Source organism: Carettochelys insculpta, chromosome 27 (genome assembly GCF_033958435.1).
Source record: "Carettochelys insculpta isolate YL-2023 chromosome 27, ASM3395843v1, whole genome shotgun sequence".
In the NCBI taxonomy this organism is placed as follows: Eukaryota; Metazoa; Chordata; order Testudines; family Carettochelyidae; genus Carettochelys; species Carettochelys insculpta.
The window spans coordinates 11,937,818-11,956,673 of NC_134163.1; the positions used below are offsets into that span (position 1 = coordinate 11,937,818).

Genomic DNA, 18,856 nt, shown 5'->3' on the forward strand with positions numbered 1-18,856 from the left:
ATTTTCCTCTTATTTTCCAAACAAAAATGCTGTAACTGAGTTCAGGACCTGAGCAACACTGGGTATATCTGCTAGTTAGTGATAAATTAATCATTTTCTTTTCCCACCTTCTTTGTTTTCCCCCTCTGCTTCCAGGAGAAGAGGAAACGTCAGACTGAGATTGAAAATAAAAGGCGGCAGCTCGAAGATGACAGGCGCCAGTTGCAGCACCTAAAGGTAGCGACAGAGATCAGGGCTTATTCTGCAGGGTGGGACCTGAGCAAACCACAAAACATGCTCATAACCTCAGCTTGGTGCCCCTGAGAAAGAAGACTCGGGTTCAGGTGTTAGTCTGGAGCTTGGACGTCATGTGTGTCAGTTCCCACTCTCAGCTGGAGTGCTGTGTCCAGTTCTGGGCACTGCATTTTAGGAACGACGTGGAGATATTGGAGAGGGTCCAGAGAAGAGCAACCAGAATGATGGAAGGTCTAGAAAACATGACCCAAGAGAGAAGATTAAAAGAACTGGGTTGGTTTAGTTTGGAAAAGAGAAGGCTGAGAGGGGACATGATCACAGCTTTTGTTCAACTACTTAAAAGGGTGTTACAAAGAGGAGAGTGAAAAATTATTCTTCTGAGGCCATGTCTACATTAGACATAGAAGTTGGCTGCCGATATGCAATTTCAGCTATGCCAATTGTGTAGCTAAAATCGATTTATCTGCCGTCGACTTCCATGTCTGTCCACACGGCAGAAGGTCGACCTTCCCTATTCCTCGCCTCTCACGAGGAGCACAGCGGTCGACATTGACCCTGGGAGCATCATGGGTGAAATGAAACCCTGGGAGATTGACTCTGAGTGCATCCATCTTCCTCTGTAGCGTGGCTGTTGTTTTAGCCTCTGAGGATCGGCCAAGGAGCAAAGGGCTTAAACTGCAGCAAGGGAGGTTTAGGTTGGACATTAGGAAAAATTTCCTGTCGGGGTGGGTTAAGCACTGGAATAAATTGCTGGTGGGGGGAGGGTTGTAAAATCTCCATCACTGGAGATATTTAAGAGCAGATTCGATAAATACCTAACAGGGACGGCCTAGATGGTGCGTGGTCCTGCCATGAGGACGGGAGGCTGGACTCAGAGACTTCTCAAGGTCCCTTCCAACTCTAAGATTGTGTTGCAGACCCCTCATCACATCACATCACTTAGCACCGGATTTGTCACGGCACTTAGGCTCTGTCCCCTTAGTAGGAGGAGTCGGGCACTGAAATATGTTTTAATATACTAAAGTGGAGCTTCCCTGGGCCCTGAGTGCTCTCTGTGGTGTGCTGTAATGCTACGTCTCTACCTCACAAGCTGTTGGGAAGTGAATGAAAATATGAGCTACTCGGTGGAGCACACTCACGGACCCTGTTCACGTGGTTCATGGGACGGGGGACCCCTGACCCCTCAACTATGCGACCCTTAAAATGTGCTTTATCCACCTCTCCCTCGGCACCCATGTATGCTTACACGGTTGCCTCCCTGGGGCTGGTCTGATGGGTGAGCCATTAGTATTGCCCTGCCTGGGAAAAAGCCATAAGAAGCTGTAAAACGCAAGGTGGCAGGAAAAGCTCCAGGATGCAGACGTGCCGCTGTTAAGGGCTTCCTCTTGCAAGGTTTCCGTACCGGAACAAGCCGCTGGGAGAGCAGCCATCTCCCACTGCTTGGGACAGGCGGCTAATGCAGGCTGGGGGCTGACCCTAATGACTCTCCTGCCTTATGGAACATGCCACTCTGCTGGATAGAAACAGCTGCAATCTCAGGCTTTGCAAGGGCCTGAAGTGGACAGGGCAGGGCCTGGCTCTGAGGAGAGGAAGAAGCAGCATTTCCCTAGCACAGAGAACAGCCCTCACTGCACACAAGTACCTCTGATAGGAGTGGGGAAAGGCCAGGTACTGCCCAGTGGAGCCACAGGCCATACAAGAGTTTGAAACCCCATCAGCTTAACACCCCATGGCTGTATATAGAAACGCCTTGGTTATGGGTGGGGCTTGAACCTACAACCCCAGGCACCCACAGCTCCAGCTTCTGCTGCCTGAGCTGCAGGAGCAGCTCCGTCAGCCCTCGGGGGTACTTCTGCTTGCAACGGTGTTTGCCCGCTCTCGTGGATGGCTTGGTTTTCCTGGGTAGGAGGGAAGGAGCTCATTGAGCCAGACCCCAAGTAAACATTCACTGAGAGTCTGAGCTGAGTAAGAGGGATTTGCCATCTCTGGATCTTCAGGTCCAGACTAGAGGCCTTCATGGCAGGTGCTTTAGCCATTAGTGGGCTCAATACGGGAGGGACTGGGTGAAATTCTCTGGCCAGGGGTATACGGGAGGTCAGACTAGCTGACCTAATGATCCTTTCTGGCCTTAAATGCCATGAAAACCCAGAATATGGATGCCCAGATGCTATGGTGATGGGTGGCAGTATAGATGGCTTCAGCCCCACAGGGCAGAGTGATGTCCTTGCTGGCTCCTGTTCTGCCAGGCCATCACCCCCATGCCAATGTGTATTCCTGGGAACATTCGGCTCTTCCTGTGGCAGGGAGGAGGAGAGGTCACAGGGCCTCTCTAGGAGGCCCATTAAGAGAGCATCCCAAGCTCAGCCACCTCCTGGTGCAGAAGCTCACTCTGTTGTCCCTCGCGGGGAGGGTGAGGTGGCAGGAAAGTAACTGGTCTCTCTGTGTCTCTCCCATCTCCAACCCCACTTAGTCCAAAGCTCTGCGGGAGAAGTGGCTGCTGGAAGGTGCCCCATCTTCCGCCTCCGAGGGAGATGAGGCCATGAAGAAGCAGATGCAGGAAGATGAAGCGAAGACCAAGGAGCTGGAAGAAACTATCCACAGGTAAAAGTGAAGGTGTATGTGGATGGAGAGGGGGCACCCCCGGGAGAGGAGGGGCAGGGGGAAGCCAGTGGTGGGGCAGACAAGAGGAGCCGGGGAAGGCAGGAGCTGGTCCAGAGAAGGAAGTAGCTGGATACCAACGTCTACACGGCCAGGCTGGAGGTAGCTGATGTTGCTGGTTGGTTTTGCATTAACAATTTGATGTGTTGCATCTTCTCTTCCCCGTATCCTTCTCCCCACCCCCGTCTCCAGATGTGGCATTTCTCTGAGCACTCACCCACGTTTGTAATCCCACTTGTGAGGGCTTTGCAGACCAGCTGGAAGGAGCCGTGTTCTTCAGGGCTGAGGGGAATATCACCCACAGGGGATCTGGTTCCCTTGGTACCTGGGCCAGCTGGCTCCAGCTCAGGGGAGCAGCCACCTGGAAAGGGACCCAGGGTGAACCCCTGTGCGCATCACAAGCCTCAGCTGGCACAGAATACTCAAATCTGGAGCATTCTCCTAGGGTCTGAGGGAAGGTGGTTTGAGCAGGTGCCTGGAGTCCAGATGGCCAAGCCGGAGGCAGTGTTTTCTAATGGTCAAAGTGGACATGGGGGTACCGGGACTCCTCAGCTCTCTGTCTGGCCCTGCCACTGATGTTCTTTGTGTGACCTTAGGCAAGTCGCTTCATCTTCTTTTTACTCTGGAAATAACGAACTGGTCCATCCCTGTCTCCTGGTGAGGCTTTCAGATCCTCCCATAAGAGGTGCGAAGTATAAGAGACGGCTATAACTGAGCTAAGTTCCGAGTGCTCGACTCAGCTCTTACTCAAGCCGAGCCCCCATGGAAATCACCGGACAGGTGGCCTGAGAGAGGACCGCAGGACTCGTCCTCCTGCGAGCAGGGAGTTCATTCTGAACCCCCGTAGATGCCTGTTTTGGCTCCTCCAGTCCTGGCGTGCCTCCCACAGGGCTGTAACTGGGGCGGGGAAGCTGTGTACAGCAGCAGGAGCTTTGGCGGGGAACGTGAGAGCCAAGTGGAAGCAGCTGAGAGACCGTGTAGGAAGCGCACAACTTCAGGTGCATGCAGGTGAGGGTTGCCGAGAACACAGTGGATTCAAACGTGGGAGAGAATCTGATACCCGCCATTGAACGTCCCCGCTGACCAGGGCTGTTTTCCCATCCTGTCCCCTGGCAGTGTGGAGTTCAGCCCCTTTCACTCTCTGTGCCTGGGGCAGGGCCACAGCCCCGTCGCTGTGATGCGGAGAAGGGCTGCAGGGTTTGGTCTGCTCCTCTCTCCAGGCCCTGAGGTTTCTTCCCTAGTCATCCTCCTCCTCCGTCATTTTGAACCCCGCCCCTACAGCAGCCGGACCCTCCTGGCTGCGGTACGCCAGCCGCTGCGGCGGGTGGGGAATTCTCCATCTACTCTAAGCAGGTTTGCAGGGGGGGAATCAGGAGGGCAACGAAATGGGATTTTGCATAAAAAGTTTCTGGTTTCTGCTGGATATTTCCATTGGGTTTCGAGCCCCAGACAACCGTGATGCCGGGAGACTGAGCTGCCGCCTTGCAGGGCTGCCCCTTTGGGAGTCCCCCTCTGTCAAATCCCTGGGGACAGCAATGGGCAACCTCAGCTAGTGAGTGAGCCGCATGAGTGGCCCTCCTTCAGCTCAGTGGGCCGCGAGCAGGGCCATCCTTGGGGGGAGTACTGAGCCAACCGCCTCCATTCCCCAGACATGGTGCCTGGGCACACCCAAGCACTCGGCTTCCAGAGAACACTGGCCAGGACTAAGCTGCAGGGGAGAGAGATGCGCAGCCTCTGACCAATTTCTAGCCAGGACTGTGAGTGAGTCCCCTCTCCCAAGTCTCAAGCCAAGCGGTTTGGTTCCTCCCCAGTAATTTTCTCCTCCTGCAAAAGTGATTTCAGAACCTTGTCCTTGTGGGGGAGGCTGATGGCCAGGCCCAGCTCACAGTGGGGGCAGTTAGCAGGCGGATCTTTTAAACAGAAGATACAGTAGAGACCAGGAGGGGGAAAGGGGTGGAATGGACTCCCGCAGGAACCTGTGATGCAGCCTGTAATGCTGCCCTCGGGGTGGTGTGCCAGAGGACGGATGGACTTGCTCCCACGGCTCTCTCATAATGGCCTTTGTGCCTTTCTTGTGGCTAGAGGTTGCAGAAAGCTTCCCAGCTAAACACAGACTCTGGGGTGAGAGACATGGAGCATATGGGGCCCTGGACAAAGCTCCATGATAAACCAGGTTTATCTGACCGGTGCCAGATGAGGGAATTTGCCAGAGAACAGAGGTCAATGTTACCTAGAGCATCAGCAACCCTTCTACTGCTGACTGGGCTCTGAGAAGACATTGAGGGATAAATTACAGCTAAAGAACAGCCAGAACACTGAGAGCCAGGCCTGGTGGCTGGAAACAAACTTGATGGGACTGCAGGAAACTTGGCCACACCCAGGATAAATGGGCATCTGGCTAACTCAAATCATGCCGGATTGCAGCTGTTGTGGGAGCAGAGAGTGCCGGAGAGGTTCAACCTGTACATTCTCATCCAGTCCCCATACGTGAGAGGAGAAAGAGATACACTTCACCAGGGCCTGGAGACCGTGAAGACCCACCCCAGGCTGCAAACTGGGGTGTGTGTGTGTGTGAGAAGGGGACCACATTTCAGTGGGGTGTCACAGAGAGCAGAATGGAACCCTGTCGGTGGATTGTGACGTACGTTCTCAATGGCCTCGTTTAGAAACCGTGGGAAACCTTGCCAGTTTCAAAAAGTGCGACGATCGTCCCTTTGAAATGAAGAGGTGATGGAGTGGGGCCGGGAGCGTGGTGCTCGAACCTTTGAAAGGCTGCCCTGAAACAGCTAGAGAAAAGCCGCTCCCTCTTGCCACTGAGGGCAGGACAAGAGCCCAGAAGTTCAAACGACAGTGGTGCAGAGTTCGATGAAAACTCAGACAAAACTTCCCGACTGTCCGAAAAGCAGGACAGCAGAACAAGTTGCTTTGGGAAGCCGAGGGTACATCTATACTTACCGTGAGATCAGGTTGCTCGGTGTTGATCTTCCAGGGTTCACTTTCGTGCGCCAAGTGGGGGTGCATGAAATCGAGCTGTCTGGGGCCAGTCTTCTCAGCCTCGCAAGGAATAGACCTCCCAGCGGCCTCCCTCCGTGAGGACGGCCAGATAAGTCGACCCAAGATTTGTCAGTTCCAACTACGCAATTGATGTGGAATTGTACATCTAGGATCGACTTTCTGGTCTAGTGTAGACCTGGCCTGTGAAAGCTCCTTTGCTGGAGGTTTTCTTGAGGGGCCTGGCAAGCCCTGCATCTGGGATGAGTTAGACACGACAAACCCTGCATGGGGAGGGCAGACTAGATAACCCTCTCAGTTACCAATATGAACACACTCGAGCATGTGGACGATCAGATTGGCTGATGGGGGTAAGACCCACGAAAGCTCATGCCCAGAGCTGACCCATCCAGAGGACAAAGTGGGGTGGCCATCCCAGGCTCTGCACTTTTGGGGTCCCCTCAGTGACCGCACCACCCATGCTGTCGACAGGAACGGGAGGAGCTGGAAGCAGACGGCAGCAGCAGCAGCAGCATAAGGGATCACCTCCCCACAGCCTTCCTCCTACCTTCCCCCAGCACTCACCAAGTGGTGCTCCACCAAGCCCTCCCAGACTGCTGATCCCCAGCCAAGTTGGTCATGGAGGGGGCCAGAGGTTGCAGGGGGTGGAGCAGGGAAGGGGTGGGCCTGTGGCACAGAGGGGGTGCTGTTCAGGGCCCCACACCTGTGACACTGGGGGGGTTGCCCCTGCCCTTGAGAGAGCCCTGCTCGTGTCCTAGTACATTTGGTGCTACCGGATTACTTGACTGACGGCTGCTCTTCCAGGCCCAGCTACCGCTGATTTCTGGGGACGCAGGTGTGGATCGCCTCCCAGGGCTGTTTCCAAACAGCTGAGATCTGGGGGATTTGTCGCCTGTCTGTACACACGCAGCCCCACAAACCTCTTGTGCTTTCGTTGGTGGCATTGGCTGGGGAGGCAGAAATCAGCAGGGGGGCAAAATGTTTAGTTTTCAACAGGATACCGCAGCAACCCGATCTGGAGGGCTGGCTTCGTAGTCCGCTATCTTAGGAGACTCAGATGAGCTAGAAGAAAAAGCAAGAAACTTTTGCCCTCTCCCAGTCGCCTCCTTCCTGTTCAGCCAGCTGCCAAAGAGCAGAAAGAAAAAGCCAGTAGCAAAGAAGCCCTCGGAGAGGTATCCCAGCAGCCAGAATGCAGTAAATTACTCCCGCTCCGTCATGCTGGCCATTAATTATAGAGAATCAGTGCAGATATAGGTCATCTCCAAAGAGGCCATTGTGCCAGTTTAACGGCACAATGGATTTTTTCAGAGGCCGAAGAGGGGAAGGACGCCGCACAACCAGGAGACAAAAATAAAAATCTGCTGAAGGGAACACGGTCAGGACACAAATTGTCTCTCTCTAGGCCGGACGCTAGTCTAAGCTATACGAGTACAAATCCAGAGGAAGTTCCTTGACATCCTGCTGCTATACCAACAGCCCTGAGGTCAGACTGAGGCTGCTTTATTTACAAATTCACAGCCTGGTTTTCTAATAACTTGAACTAGTTGGGAAAGGGGAACAGGGTTGTATGAGAAATTTTGACACTTCTAGGGGGGAAAGCTCAATAAAATTGGAAATATTTTATCTGGCTAATAACATTGCAAATATTTCAGCTGACTAATACCACCACAAGCCCAAGCCATGCAATGTTAGCTTGATCCAAAGTCCATGCATGACAATGGGAGTCTTTTCAGTCCCTTTGATTGTTTTGGGGATCAACATCTGACGCGCTGTTGATTTCAACAAGGTTGCTGGGCTGTAACAGAAGGATTACATTGGCCCCATGTCCATTTTGCCAGCTCTCGCAATTCAATTTTAGATGAATGGTACTGTGAACCACATGATGTTTAGAGCTTCTTTTAAATTGCCAGCTCCCGGAGTCATGTGAATATGGAAAAATCTTGGCTTTTATTTGAAAAAAGTTTCTGTCCTTCATGGTTGCGGAGAAAAGTTGGAAAACATGACCCATGTGTGACTTAAAGACTCCAAAATCAGAAAGCAAATACAGGTTGAACCTCTCTAAGATGGCACCCTGTAGTGTTAAAGTCTCTGTTTTAGGATGCAGATTTTCAGGTCTTTAATACTATGGCCTCCTCCATTGAAGTGCTCACTGGCAGGTTTATGTGTATTCAGATTCCTGATGTATAATTTGGGTCCATTCATTTTTCTGGTGAAGCAATTGTCCAGTCTGTGCCATGATAAGTAGTCATTCATCTAATTAAAATCACGCTGGATTACAGATGCTGCCAGACGAGAGAGTTCCAGGTTACACAGGTTCAACCTGAATGCATATTTATTATGATTATTATTCAAATCTCATGATTTTAAGCCAATATTGTGATTTTATGGGGCCAGGCTCCTGATTCTTGAATGCTGGAGCATAGCTAGGTGGCTGTTCTACAAATCTGATTTCATTCTCACTGCGGATGCTGGTTGTTTTGGGAGGATTTAGGTTTTTTTTTTTCTTCATTTCACTCCACTTAGGTAGCAAAACTAGTCTGGCTGGTTTCAATTCCCGGTTTTCCCCAGAGATGCTTTTGTGATCAGGAGCCAGCCACTGAAGGCTGGGGTATTCTAAGCCCCCCCGAGGAACTGTTTGTAAAACTGACACTTGTTTTAAACTAGGGGGGGTCTCCAACTCAACTTAACTTAGGGTCAGGCTTAGTCCTCAAATCCTGCTAGTGGGCCAGTGGACACCATCCTCAGGCAGGGCTCCATGGGGGTCTCCACTCATGTACCCCACCAGCCATTCCCCAGCCCACCTGCCACCCCTGGGCAATTGAAAACCTCCCTGGGAGCTCCCGGTGCCACCACCAGCAGCCCAGCTAGAGTGGCTTCCAGCTGCTTGCTCTGCACCAGTGCTGGGTGGCTGCTGGGGGGACCTGCAGCTGTTATCTCAATGGTTCTCTACACCCAGGTCAGCCTGTGGGGCCTAGGTGGGCTGGGGCCAGCAGCAGGGGTTGGGCTCCCCAGCACTAACCGCAGCAGTAGGGAAGCGAAGTCCGCCTCTGCTACGCCCCACCACCATCTCCCAATCTTGGGGGTAGGGACTTGAGGGATGGGGGTGTTGGGGGTGGGGATGGAGCAGGGGTGGGAAGAGGCAAGGCAGGGGCAGAGCAGGGGCTGGGCTTGGGGGAAGGGTACAAACCACCCCTCCCCAGGGCCACAGGGACCCTCATGCCAGCAGCTGGGTGCAGGCCAGGTTGTGGCCCTACTCGGGGTCATAAGTTCAAGACCCCTGTTTTAAACCTTTTCCTGTTAGACTTTATCCCCAGCTGGTGCAGGGTCACCAGTAACACTCCACCCTGCCCCAACACAGTGGCTCTGCACAGAGCCCAGCAAGGGGAAATGGCAACATTTCACAGCACGCTCAGAGAGTTCTCAGGGCACACTAGTGTGCCAGGACACACTGGCTGAAAACCACTGCACTAGCCTAGAACGTGCGAGACCTTGATTCAACTTCCCCGTTGGCTTAGGGCAAGACACTTTGGCTCTCTGTGCCTTGTTGCCCATCCGTCCAGTGGGGAAGCACAGCGTCGCCGAGCTTTGCAGGGGCGTAGCGAGGAGAAATACATCAGAGATGGGCAAAGTGCTTGGGGATCTACTGATGAACAGCACTCGATGAGAGTTAGGCATTAATTTGTTTTGCAGAAATGCCAAGCAGCTGCCCTCCTCGATCCAGGGTGCCAGGTGCTGTACAAACAGAGAAGAAAAAGCCAGGCCCTGCCCCCGACGATCTTACACTCCTTCTGCTTTCACTGAACAGTTTTGGTATCTGAAGCCACATTTTCTTTGCCACTTTCCAGCCCTCCTGCTGTCACCGCAGTTGGTCGGAGTCTTTAGCAGACAAATTGCAGCCTTCTTTGAAGCAGACTAACTCTCTTCCTACAACAAAGGGTTCTGTTGTCTGTAAACGGCTGTCATCTTTTCCTGGGCGGGATTCCACCCTTTGTAGAGGTGGGAGAAAAAAAACCAGGTGGTAGATAACTTGTTGGGTGGGGGGAAAAGGCAGAATTGATTCAAACCTTTGGGAACCCCTCTGGTAGTAAGATAAGGTGCCGCAGGACTTCCTGTTGTTCTCCAAGATACAGACTAACACAGCGACCTCTCTGATACCTCTGGTAGTAGGTACTCAGGGATGGGCCCTGCAAACAGTCCTTAGCACGAGCCAGTGAAATTCCACTGCATTGGCATTTTCCATTGAAAAATGGAACTCACAGTAATGCCAGCACTTTCTTACTGTCAAAAGGTGGCCAAGGGCTTTGCAGCTAATGGAATAGCTCCCAGTTCCCCCGGGCAGTAGAGATCTCTGTTTAGTGGTAGGTAAACTGAGGCACGGAGCAGTGACACGACTTGTCCAAAGTCACATAGGGGAGCCAGGACTAGATGCATTGTAGCTCACCTTCTAGTTGCCTGCTCTAACCAGGTAACCACGCTCCCCCTCCCAGAGTGAAGACAAGAACCTATGCATCTTGACTGCTCAACTGCAAGGCCACACTCCACTCCCAGAGCTGAGACTAAAACCCAGGAGTCTGACCCTCGGGCCTGCACACTAACCACCAACAAGCACACGTCTTGCACAGAAGAATCGCAGGGGAGGGTTGCCCTGGTTCTGATATGTCACCTGATGGACATCTTCCCCTTTCCCCCACTGCTCCCTAGCTTCCCTCCTTTCTGTCCCCCACACCTCCAGCTGCCACTCAGCAGCCCAGACCCGGGCGGCCCTTTTCCAAACTGGGATGGTGTTTTTGTCCCTTTTTTTTTTTTTTTTTTTATAAGCAGCAGGAGATGCTGTTGTCCCAGCGGAGGTGCTGTGTGAGCGGTAAGTACGGTGAGCTGCAAAGCCTTGAAATGAGCGGCCCATGGGATGCAGTGACAGAGGGCCCCAGATAGATTCATCTGTGGGCAGAAGGGTCTGCCTGCTTGGGACCAGTCCGGCAACTTACACGCTCCGCTCCGAAAGGCGTGCAGCTCTGCTCCGTCACACCACCAATGCCACCCCAGAGCCGGCTGGGGCGACAGATTCCAAAGGCCCTCGCCTGAGGGCCAAGCCCCTGACCTGCTCTGAAAACCCAGGGCATTGCAGGGGCTTCAACCGAGCCTCCCGAAATGGAACTCCTCCCAAATCACTGGATACTTCAAAGAAATCTCGGCCCGTGCTACCAGCCCAGTGGACTGGAGAGTCCCATCCCCAAGCTGTTGATGCTGGCTGAGAGCATGTGGCCTGGGAGCAGGACAACTGTGTCGTGCATCAGTGGCCCATTCGTTCAAGGCTTTGCACGGGTAGCTCTGGTTTGTCCATGGCCGTTGTCCTGCCCTAGCAGTTAGACGTACTCGGTGGATGGCATGAAAAGCCCGTGGACCTGGGGAAATCCTGACGGGAAACAAGTGCAATCAGCAGCTGCCAGATGGGTACCAGCTGCAGAAAGCATTGCATGTTGAAGGCCTGATTTTTAGCAGTGCTGAGCACCAACCACTGCTGCTCCAGTCAATAGGAATTTACAGGTACTGAGCACCTCTGAATATCGGACCCCCCAGGGCCTCGCCACTGGATACATAGACTAGATGACTGTTGTCCCCCACTGGTCGGTGTGTGTTACTGTCCCTCCCTGTGCCTGATCCGCAGGTGATATGGGTCTGCCACGGTGCTTGGCCTGGAAACCGAGCTTTTTGCCCCCAGCAGCACTGATTGATGCGCCGAGATTTAGCCAGGCCTGGCACGTGTGATGGTAAAAACAGGCCCTGGTGCAAAGCCAAGGAGATTAGCAGCAGCCAAACCTGGATGCGCTGCATGCAGCCTGAGTCTGCTGCTGGTGGGCACCAGTTTGGGTGTGGCTGAGCTCCGCCTGTGGTTCGGTGACAATATTTCTGCCCGCTGCTTCGCATCCGGCACCGGAGCCTCTTGTCATGTCCACCCGTATCCAGCCTTTGCTTCCACGAGTTACAGCCGCTTTGCAACAGAGTAAAGGCACCACTGGAAGGGCGGCGGCCATGTCAGGGCTCAGAATCGGGGCTCGGTGGCGTGGGAGAGCGGTGACAGAGCAGCGCGGGCCCTTGGGGAAGAGCAAGGGTGCGGCTGGCTAGGATTGAAATGTATGTTGGGAGCTCGGAGAAGGCAGTGGTGTCTAGTGGGTAGAGCAGAAGGGACTGAGAGATCTCCTGGCTTCTCTCCAGGACCGGGAGGCGAGTGGTGTCAAGGGGGCTGGGAGTCAGGAGGTTCGGGTTCAGGTTTGGGATGTTTAACTGTGAAAGCTGAACTCTTGGCAATTCAGTGGCGCTCTAACAGCTGATTTGGTTCTGTCCCTTCGCTTGCTCCCAGGACAGGCGGGTGAGATGGGCCTTTCTCAGGAGGGCCGATCTCTGCCCGGGTAACTTAACCAGGCCTGTTGCTCTCCCTTCCCTGGGGGATCTCTTCTGTCCAGGGCTGGTTGGGCAGCGCTGGGTACTGAGAGGGGAAAGCTGGCACTCATCCGTGCCACTCAGCATCCTGATGCTGTCTTCCAGGTTAGAGAAGGAGTTGGAGGTTCTGGAGGACGGGGACACGGCGCCTTCTGCCAAGGAGGACCTGGGGGAGGCGGCAGCCGTGGCCGCAAAGGAGGAGAAGAAAGAGGAGAAAGCGGCGCACACCGAAAAGGTCCGGAGGAGCGCGAGAAGGGGGAGCTTAGCTTAGTCCATTAACTCTCTGTAGTACCATGGAGCCCAGAATAAGCAATGCCACCTCCGGCCTGGGTGTGCCCACTTCCCAGGCTGGCCTGGAAGGGGGGCAAAGGGGTACCCCATGACAGCATCTCTGGCAGTTCCCTTCACACAGCTGTGCCGGGCAGCAGGGACGGAAGCAGCTGCCTCAGTTTATCCCCCAGCAACCTTTGCCCAGGTCAGGGGTTATGTGGCTACAATGCACCAAACAGCCTTGTGTTCAGTTGTGTGTCCACCAGGCATGGGTGTCGGAGCTGTTCCAATCAGGCGTATTTGGCCTGGGTCCTGGTGTGATCCCCGATGCCAAAGCAAGGCAGGGAGACTCGGGTGGAGGGTGTAAAATGCCACATGGCTTTAATAACAGGGAGATCTAAACAGGGGGAACTAGCGCCTCTTAACCTGAAATTAACTCCCCTGGCTTCCCAAGGGCAGAGCTTTGCCGGCAGCCCAGCCCGGCACGGAGCCTTTTTCAGAGATTCCCACATCCACCCCCAAGAAAATGCCCACATCCCCAGCATGGTGCAGGGCCCATCCCATGGCTCTGGCATAGGAGAGCACAGCCAGGAGAAGTCCCGGTGGCTGGCGGTTAGTCATGTGTATGGTCCAGAATGACTTGGAAGCAGACAGCTGTTTGCCAGGGTGGCTGTGCTCAGAGTCTGTTCTCAGCCGCTCCGTCTGTGGCACACACAGACGCATTGATGGGGCTCTTGGTCTCAGTAAGGAACGAAAAGGTGCACGTGCCTGGGGTTTGTCTGTCACTGGCTGGAAATAGTTGGGCTGCTGGAGACCGAGAGGCGGATAATACTGGAAAGAAGCTGGAATCCATGTGAGGGAATTATGTGACTCCCTTTGCGGGGGAATCGCTGGTAACAGTTAGCAGTAAAGGGTCTATGACACCGCAGCTGAATAGCCCCGATCCCATCCACGCCCATACCCAGTGACCAACATGGCAGCAGAATTACCTTTCAAAGGGCGGTTATTTCTGGCTGCACAGACCCACGTGTTGGGATTGGAGCTAACAAGTCCCAGGCCCCGGGGTTAGACTGAGCCGTACCCACGGGGGCTGAACGCTCCTGTCTGGCAGCGCCTGGCCCCGCATGAGCGCCCTTTGCTGCGGTAGGAGGGCTCAGGGTTAGCAGAGCTTCCTGTAACCTCTCTGTGTTCTGTTTTGCAGACTCCACTGGGCCTGGCTAAAGGTGGGTCCTTTTCTGTCTAGCCACCTGATCTCATTTGCTTCCCTCTTGGGCGTAACCCACATCTCCTAGGCCTGGCCTCCTACGCGGGAGAGGCAGAATGCGATGCCTTGTGCTGTGCAGGCACTGGCCTAGCGGTCCTGGGTCAGGCTGCCCGGGTGGGCAGCAGTAAGACAGGACTGGCTGCAGGATACCAAGCAGTGCTGAGCTTTCAGTGCTTGCAGTCTGCTGGGAGCAGACCCAGGAATGAGAGTGGCTCCTTTCAGTGGTAAATTCCCCTTTGCTTGCGTGTGACCCAGCGCCATCTCAGCCCTGAAAATGCCCCCACCCCTTGGCACGGGTGGCAGCCTGCCGCTTGGGGTGGATTGCTAAAGTCACCCACTTTACCACTCCCTTCCTTTCCTCCAACTTTGTTACCTGTAGCAGAGCACCCAGGGCCACCGACACTCGGCAGCATTTGTTTCCATGGGCGGTGCACATCTGCACATGCCTTGGCACATGGAACAAAATTTATTCTGCACATGGGTGGAAAAAAAAATAGAGGGAGCCCTGACCTCCAGCTTCCCCTTTCATGCCACCCTTCTCCTCTCCCCTCCGAACCAAAGGGCAGCAGCTACCAGCCTTCTCTGACTACCCCTGCTTCTGCAGGGGGATCTAGGCACTGACCTGAGGCCAGCAGCCCATTTCGAGCCTCCCAGGTGGTGGGAAGTACCTCCCCCCAACTCCGCGGGGTCCAAAGAGGAGCTGCATGGCTGTTGCTGCTGCAAGGCCAGGATGTCCTCTCTCACGATGAGCAGCCATGGACTGGCCCTGGCACGTCCCCGCCTGTGGTGGCTATCCCAGAGCAGGGCATGGGGCATGGCTGGGAGCAGGGCATGTCCCCTGCTAAGGCCCCTGGATACAGGTCGTCAGCATGGGGAGTCACTTCTTGTCCTCTTCTTTCCTGAAGCAGAGCAGATCTCCAACAGCCCCATGAAGTCAGTGGAGGGCACTGGCCTGATGAAGGCAGGTATGTACGTCGCTCTTGTGCCGGGAAGGGCACTCGAGCTTTGCTGCCCTATGGAGCTTAGCACTGGATGCTGCGGGGGGGGGGGGTGCATCACAGTCATGGAGTGCAGTTGTTCATCAGTATGAACTGGGGGTGCCCGGTCACACGCTCCGCACATGGAACCGTCTCCCAGGGGGGGCAGCGTGTAGAGGCCACATGGACCAGACAGATCCAAGGAGGGACAGGTTGAAACGCACCATGTGCCAGGCTGGCACCGCATGGGTCACCTTGAGCTGGTGCCCAGCAGCGGGCACAGCCAAAGGGCCATGATCAGCTCACACACGTCTAACGTGAAACCCAGAGTCACACAATTCCCTGCTGAGGTCACGGCCCTGGGGTGTGAGGGGCACACCAAAAGGGTTCCCCATTTCCAGGCCTTGTGTCTGGTGCAGAACATGGCTATCGCCTCCTGGCACGCCTCCCGAGCAAAGCCAGCTGGCTGGCAGCATCTTTCAGTTCAGACCCTCGTGTTCTGACCCCTTGAGTTTCATCCAAGCTCTGGTGTCATTGTCAACACAGCCTCTTGTATCCAGTCCGGCAGGGAAAAGTCTGTGATGACCCCCTGCCTCCCCCCATTGCATCTTGTGCCTTTGTCTTTCCACGGCTATAGACTAGGGGATCATGGGCCCTGGCCACGGTGTGCCGGCTCCCTTTGGAGTCAACAAAGGGAGGGAAGAATTCAGGAGAGCCGGGGCAGCGACAGGGGAGGGAGGGCAAAACTGTGTCAGCATCTAGAACATTATCTGTGATTGTCATTCTGGGAGGGGGAGTGGACAACATAATGGACCTGCACACCAGGGTTCCCTGTAAGCTGAGCACTTGGGCAGCTGCCCAGCAGAGATTCAGGGGCTGCCCAGCTGATGGCCAGTGTGCCCACAGCCGGCAGTGTGTGCTGTTGTGGGTGGTGCATATCAGAACCTGCCCCAGTGCATGTAACAAAATTTAATCTGCACATAAATAGACAAAATGAGAGGGAGCGTTGCTGTAGAGCTGTGCAAGGTTGAGGGAAGGGCAGACAAGGTCTGGCAAACTGCCTCCTCATTTCCCAGTAGCACACATGAGCCCTGCTCAGCACCTTGCCGGACTGTAGCCTGAATGGAGCGTTTGTCTCTAAGGACGGTCCTCCTCAAAACCCACTGTAGCAAGGCTTCACCAGGCCGGCTTCTGCCTCAGTTTCCCCTCCCTCCAGGTCCGTAACTTTTTATCAGGGCTCCCCCTATCTGGGGTCCCATGTCAAGAAGGCTCCTGCTCCCTGGAAGGCTCTGTCTGCTGCCTGGGAGTTCCCCTGCTCCCACAGCTTCCCCCACTGCTGCCTCCTTCGCTGGCTCTTGAGGCTGCATTCCCCAAGACCCCCTGCCTGACAGCTCATCCCATGCTCCTGTGCCTTGGGGCCTCTCCCCAGACTGCCACCCACTGTACCCAGGCTTCCACTCTGCTCTCCAGCCCAGCTGGTTCTGAGTCACATGACTCCACCCCTTTTCTGACACCTGGGGGCAGGGTGGTTACACCGGGTGGAAGGCAGGCTGAGCCCCAGCCCAGCCAGTTCCACCCTTATAAAGCCAACCAAAGGCTATTCCAAGCCGTGCTGTATTGACACCTTGAGCTCCCCAGGTGGATTTGACTGTAACGAACCCATGGCCCAGACCCATGTTGCCTGTAAGCTGAGTGCAAAAGAAATCCAGGTGCCGCCCAGCTGATTAGCAAAGCGCCAGCAGCGTGCGTTTCTATGGGTGGTGCACATCTGCACATGCCTTGGTGCACAGAACAACATTTATTCTGCCCTTTGTCAGAAGAAATTAGAGGGAACACTGGCCCAGACCCACCAAGGCATGGAGGCACTGCACTTTCATAGAAATCAGCAGGAGTTTGGCTTCACAACAGGCAGGAGGGGCTGAGCCAGTGGCCTTGTTCTGTTCTCCAGCACAGGTGGATCTGGGATGCTCCCTTGGGAAAAAAGTTGTCCTGGGAAACAAAACTCACACACGGAAAATTCCAAGTTTCCATTTTGCAGGGCTTGTGAAAGAACAGTTCCCCACAAAAACCTGCGGTGCTGTTTCCCCATAATGATGTAAAACGTTTACCAAAATATTTTGTTTACCAAAAACTCTTGGCCTTGGTGGCTTTTTTTTTTTTAACTGAATAGCGGGTGTTGGATAAATGAAAAATGCAGATATTGATTTCCCTTAAAAAGATCAATTGGAAACATCCCGGAAAATGCTGTGCAAGACAGAGAGATTTGAGCATGTCCACAGCTTTTCTGGAAAAAATTTCCATTTTCAAAAATGCTGATTTTTCCAAAAAAAAAAAAAAATGAGAGCCAAAAATGTCAACCACCCTTATGGGACAGAGGAAAGGGGTTGTCCCAGTCTACCTGTTGCCTGTACAGTACTAAAGTTACAACAAACAATGCTGCTCACCAGGTTTTGTTTAACAGTAATTAGGGGTTGGCTCAGATCCAAGGCCCTTTGGGACCACTGGCTCTGGATAGAGCTGAGTTAAATTTTTCACCTGAATAGCTTTGCTCTCTCCCCTCCCCTCCTTTCCTCTTTCAAAAGAAACTGAAAATACCAAAATGCTTCCGTTTTCATTTCCGAACGCCGTTGTCTTTCAGAATTTTCCTTAAGGAAAATGAAAACAAAAACGAAAAACTTTTCCAAAAACACAAAGCAAAACAAAAAGCCCTTGTACGGGGTTGACTGGAAGTGTTTCACGTCAGTCTGAAATGGAATGGTTTTGGTTTTTCTGTTGCCTCAGGAAAACCAGAACATTTTTCATTTCATTGTGGAGCAATTGTTACATCAAGCTTTCCTGAAAGTCCCACGGTGGTTCTCTGGCCTGTGCTCCATGGGACATCAGCCTACATACCTCCATTCTCCCTCCTGGCCTGGCAATCTTGGAATCTAGGACTAATTGGAGGAGAGTCACTGAGAACAACTGCAAAACTGAAAAGTTGATTAGTCACCCAGGCTGAGACCTGGCTGTGAATCCAGACTTTGAGCCCACCTGTACGAACTATTTGTCGTCCTTTCCACAGCATCTTCCATGCATGATTGACTCAAGCTTCCAGTATATGTCTCCACCATCACAGGGAAGCTGGAACTCAGAACTTCAGCCAGTTTGTATCTCTGAGAGGCAGGTGGACAGAGGCCTGCCCATGTGGTGGACAGAGGACAAGTCACCCCCAGGCTTCTGCTGAGCTTGCTCGGCTGTAGCTCCAAAAGCCTTGGTGTAATTTCCATTCTCAGCCCTGATCAGGTTGAGGTGGCTATTTAACTGTGTCTGGAGGGCGTGAGCAGCAGCTCTACTGGGCCATCCCCAGCCTGGCTTTGCTGCAGTTGCGTGGCGTATGGTTGTGTGTATACTCTATACCTTAAGTTCTAGACCCACACTAAGGCTGAGCGAACGCCACGAACAATGCAAGCGACATCCCCAGATCCAAAGTGGAGTTACTCATTATCTGCACTATCGTTTTGATCAATGTTCCCTGTACGCTCATCACTTGGGCAGCTGCCCAGGGGCAGCCCAGATGATTAGCAGCTCATCCACAGCCAGCAGCCTGTGTTTCTATGGGTGGTGCACATCCGCACATGCCTGGGTGCACAGAATGAAATTTATTCTGCACATGCATGGGAAAAAATTAGCGGGAACCCTGGCTATGGTACATGTAACCCCCTTGAATCTCAAGTGTGAGCCATACGTTTCAATTGGTTTCCAAGCCCCTGGAAGAAACATTATTTATATCATCATAGACAGTGTTTCTGGCCTTCCCCTTTCACTTGCCTTTTAGCTGAAACCCTGCTGCAGCTGTACTCGGCTGGGTCGCCTGTCGATCGAAACCACCTTCCTTTGCTTTGGGTTGATTTCTTGAGTTATTTGCCTCCTGCTCTTTCGTGGCTTCTTGGCTGGTTGGGAAGGACACGTATCACAGCATGGCTCCTCTAATCGCACACCCCAGTGCAGCACCACAGCCTTGTTG

General features: G+C 53.6%; 1 protein-coding gene across 6 annotated transcripts in view; it reads left to right on the forward strand.

The window, feature by feature from the left end:
* Positions 1-18,856, forward strand: part of PALM (paralemmin) — a 67,069-nt gene that overhangs the window by 32,197 nt on the left and 16,016 nt on the right. For 4 of the 6 annotated variants that reach the window (XM_074978550.1, XM_074978552.1, XM_074978554.1 and 1 more), the window contains 5 exons: positions 136-216; positions 2,705-2,835; positions 12,448-12,577; positions 13,814-13,835; positions 14,782-14,841. In XM_074978550.1, the coding sequence (XP_074834651.1) occupies positions 136-216; positions 2,705-2,835; positions 12,448-12,577; positions 13,814-13,835; positions 14,782-14,841 (424 nt within the window). The remainder of the gene's footprint in view (positions 1-135; positions 217-2,704; positions 2,836-12,447; positions 12,578-13,813; positions 13,836-14,781; positions 14,842-18,856) is intronic. The other 2 variants (XM_074978551.1, XM_074978553.1) reach the window with 1 other exon arrangement.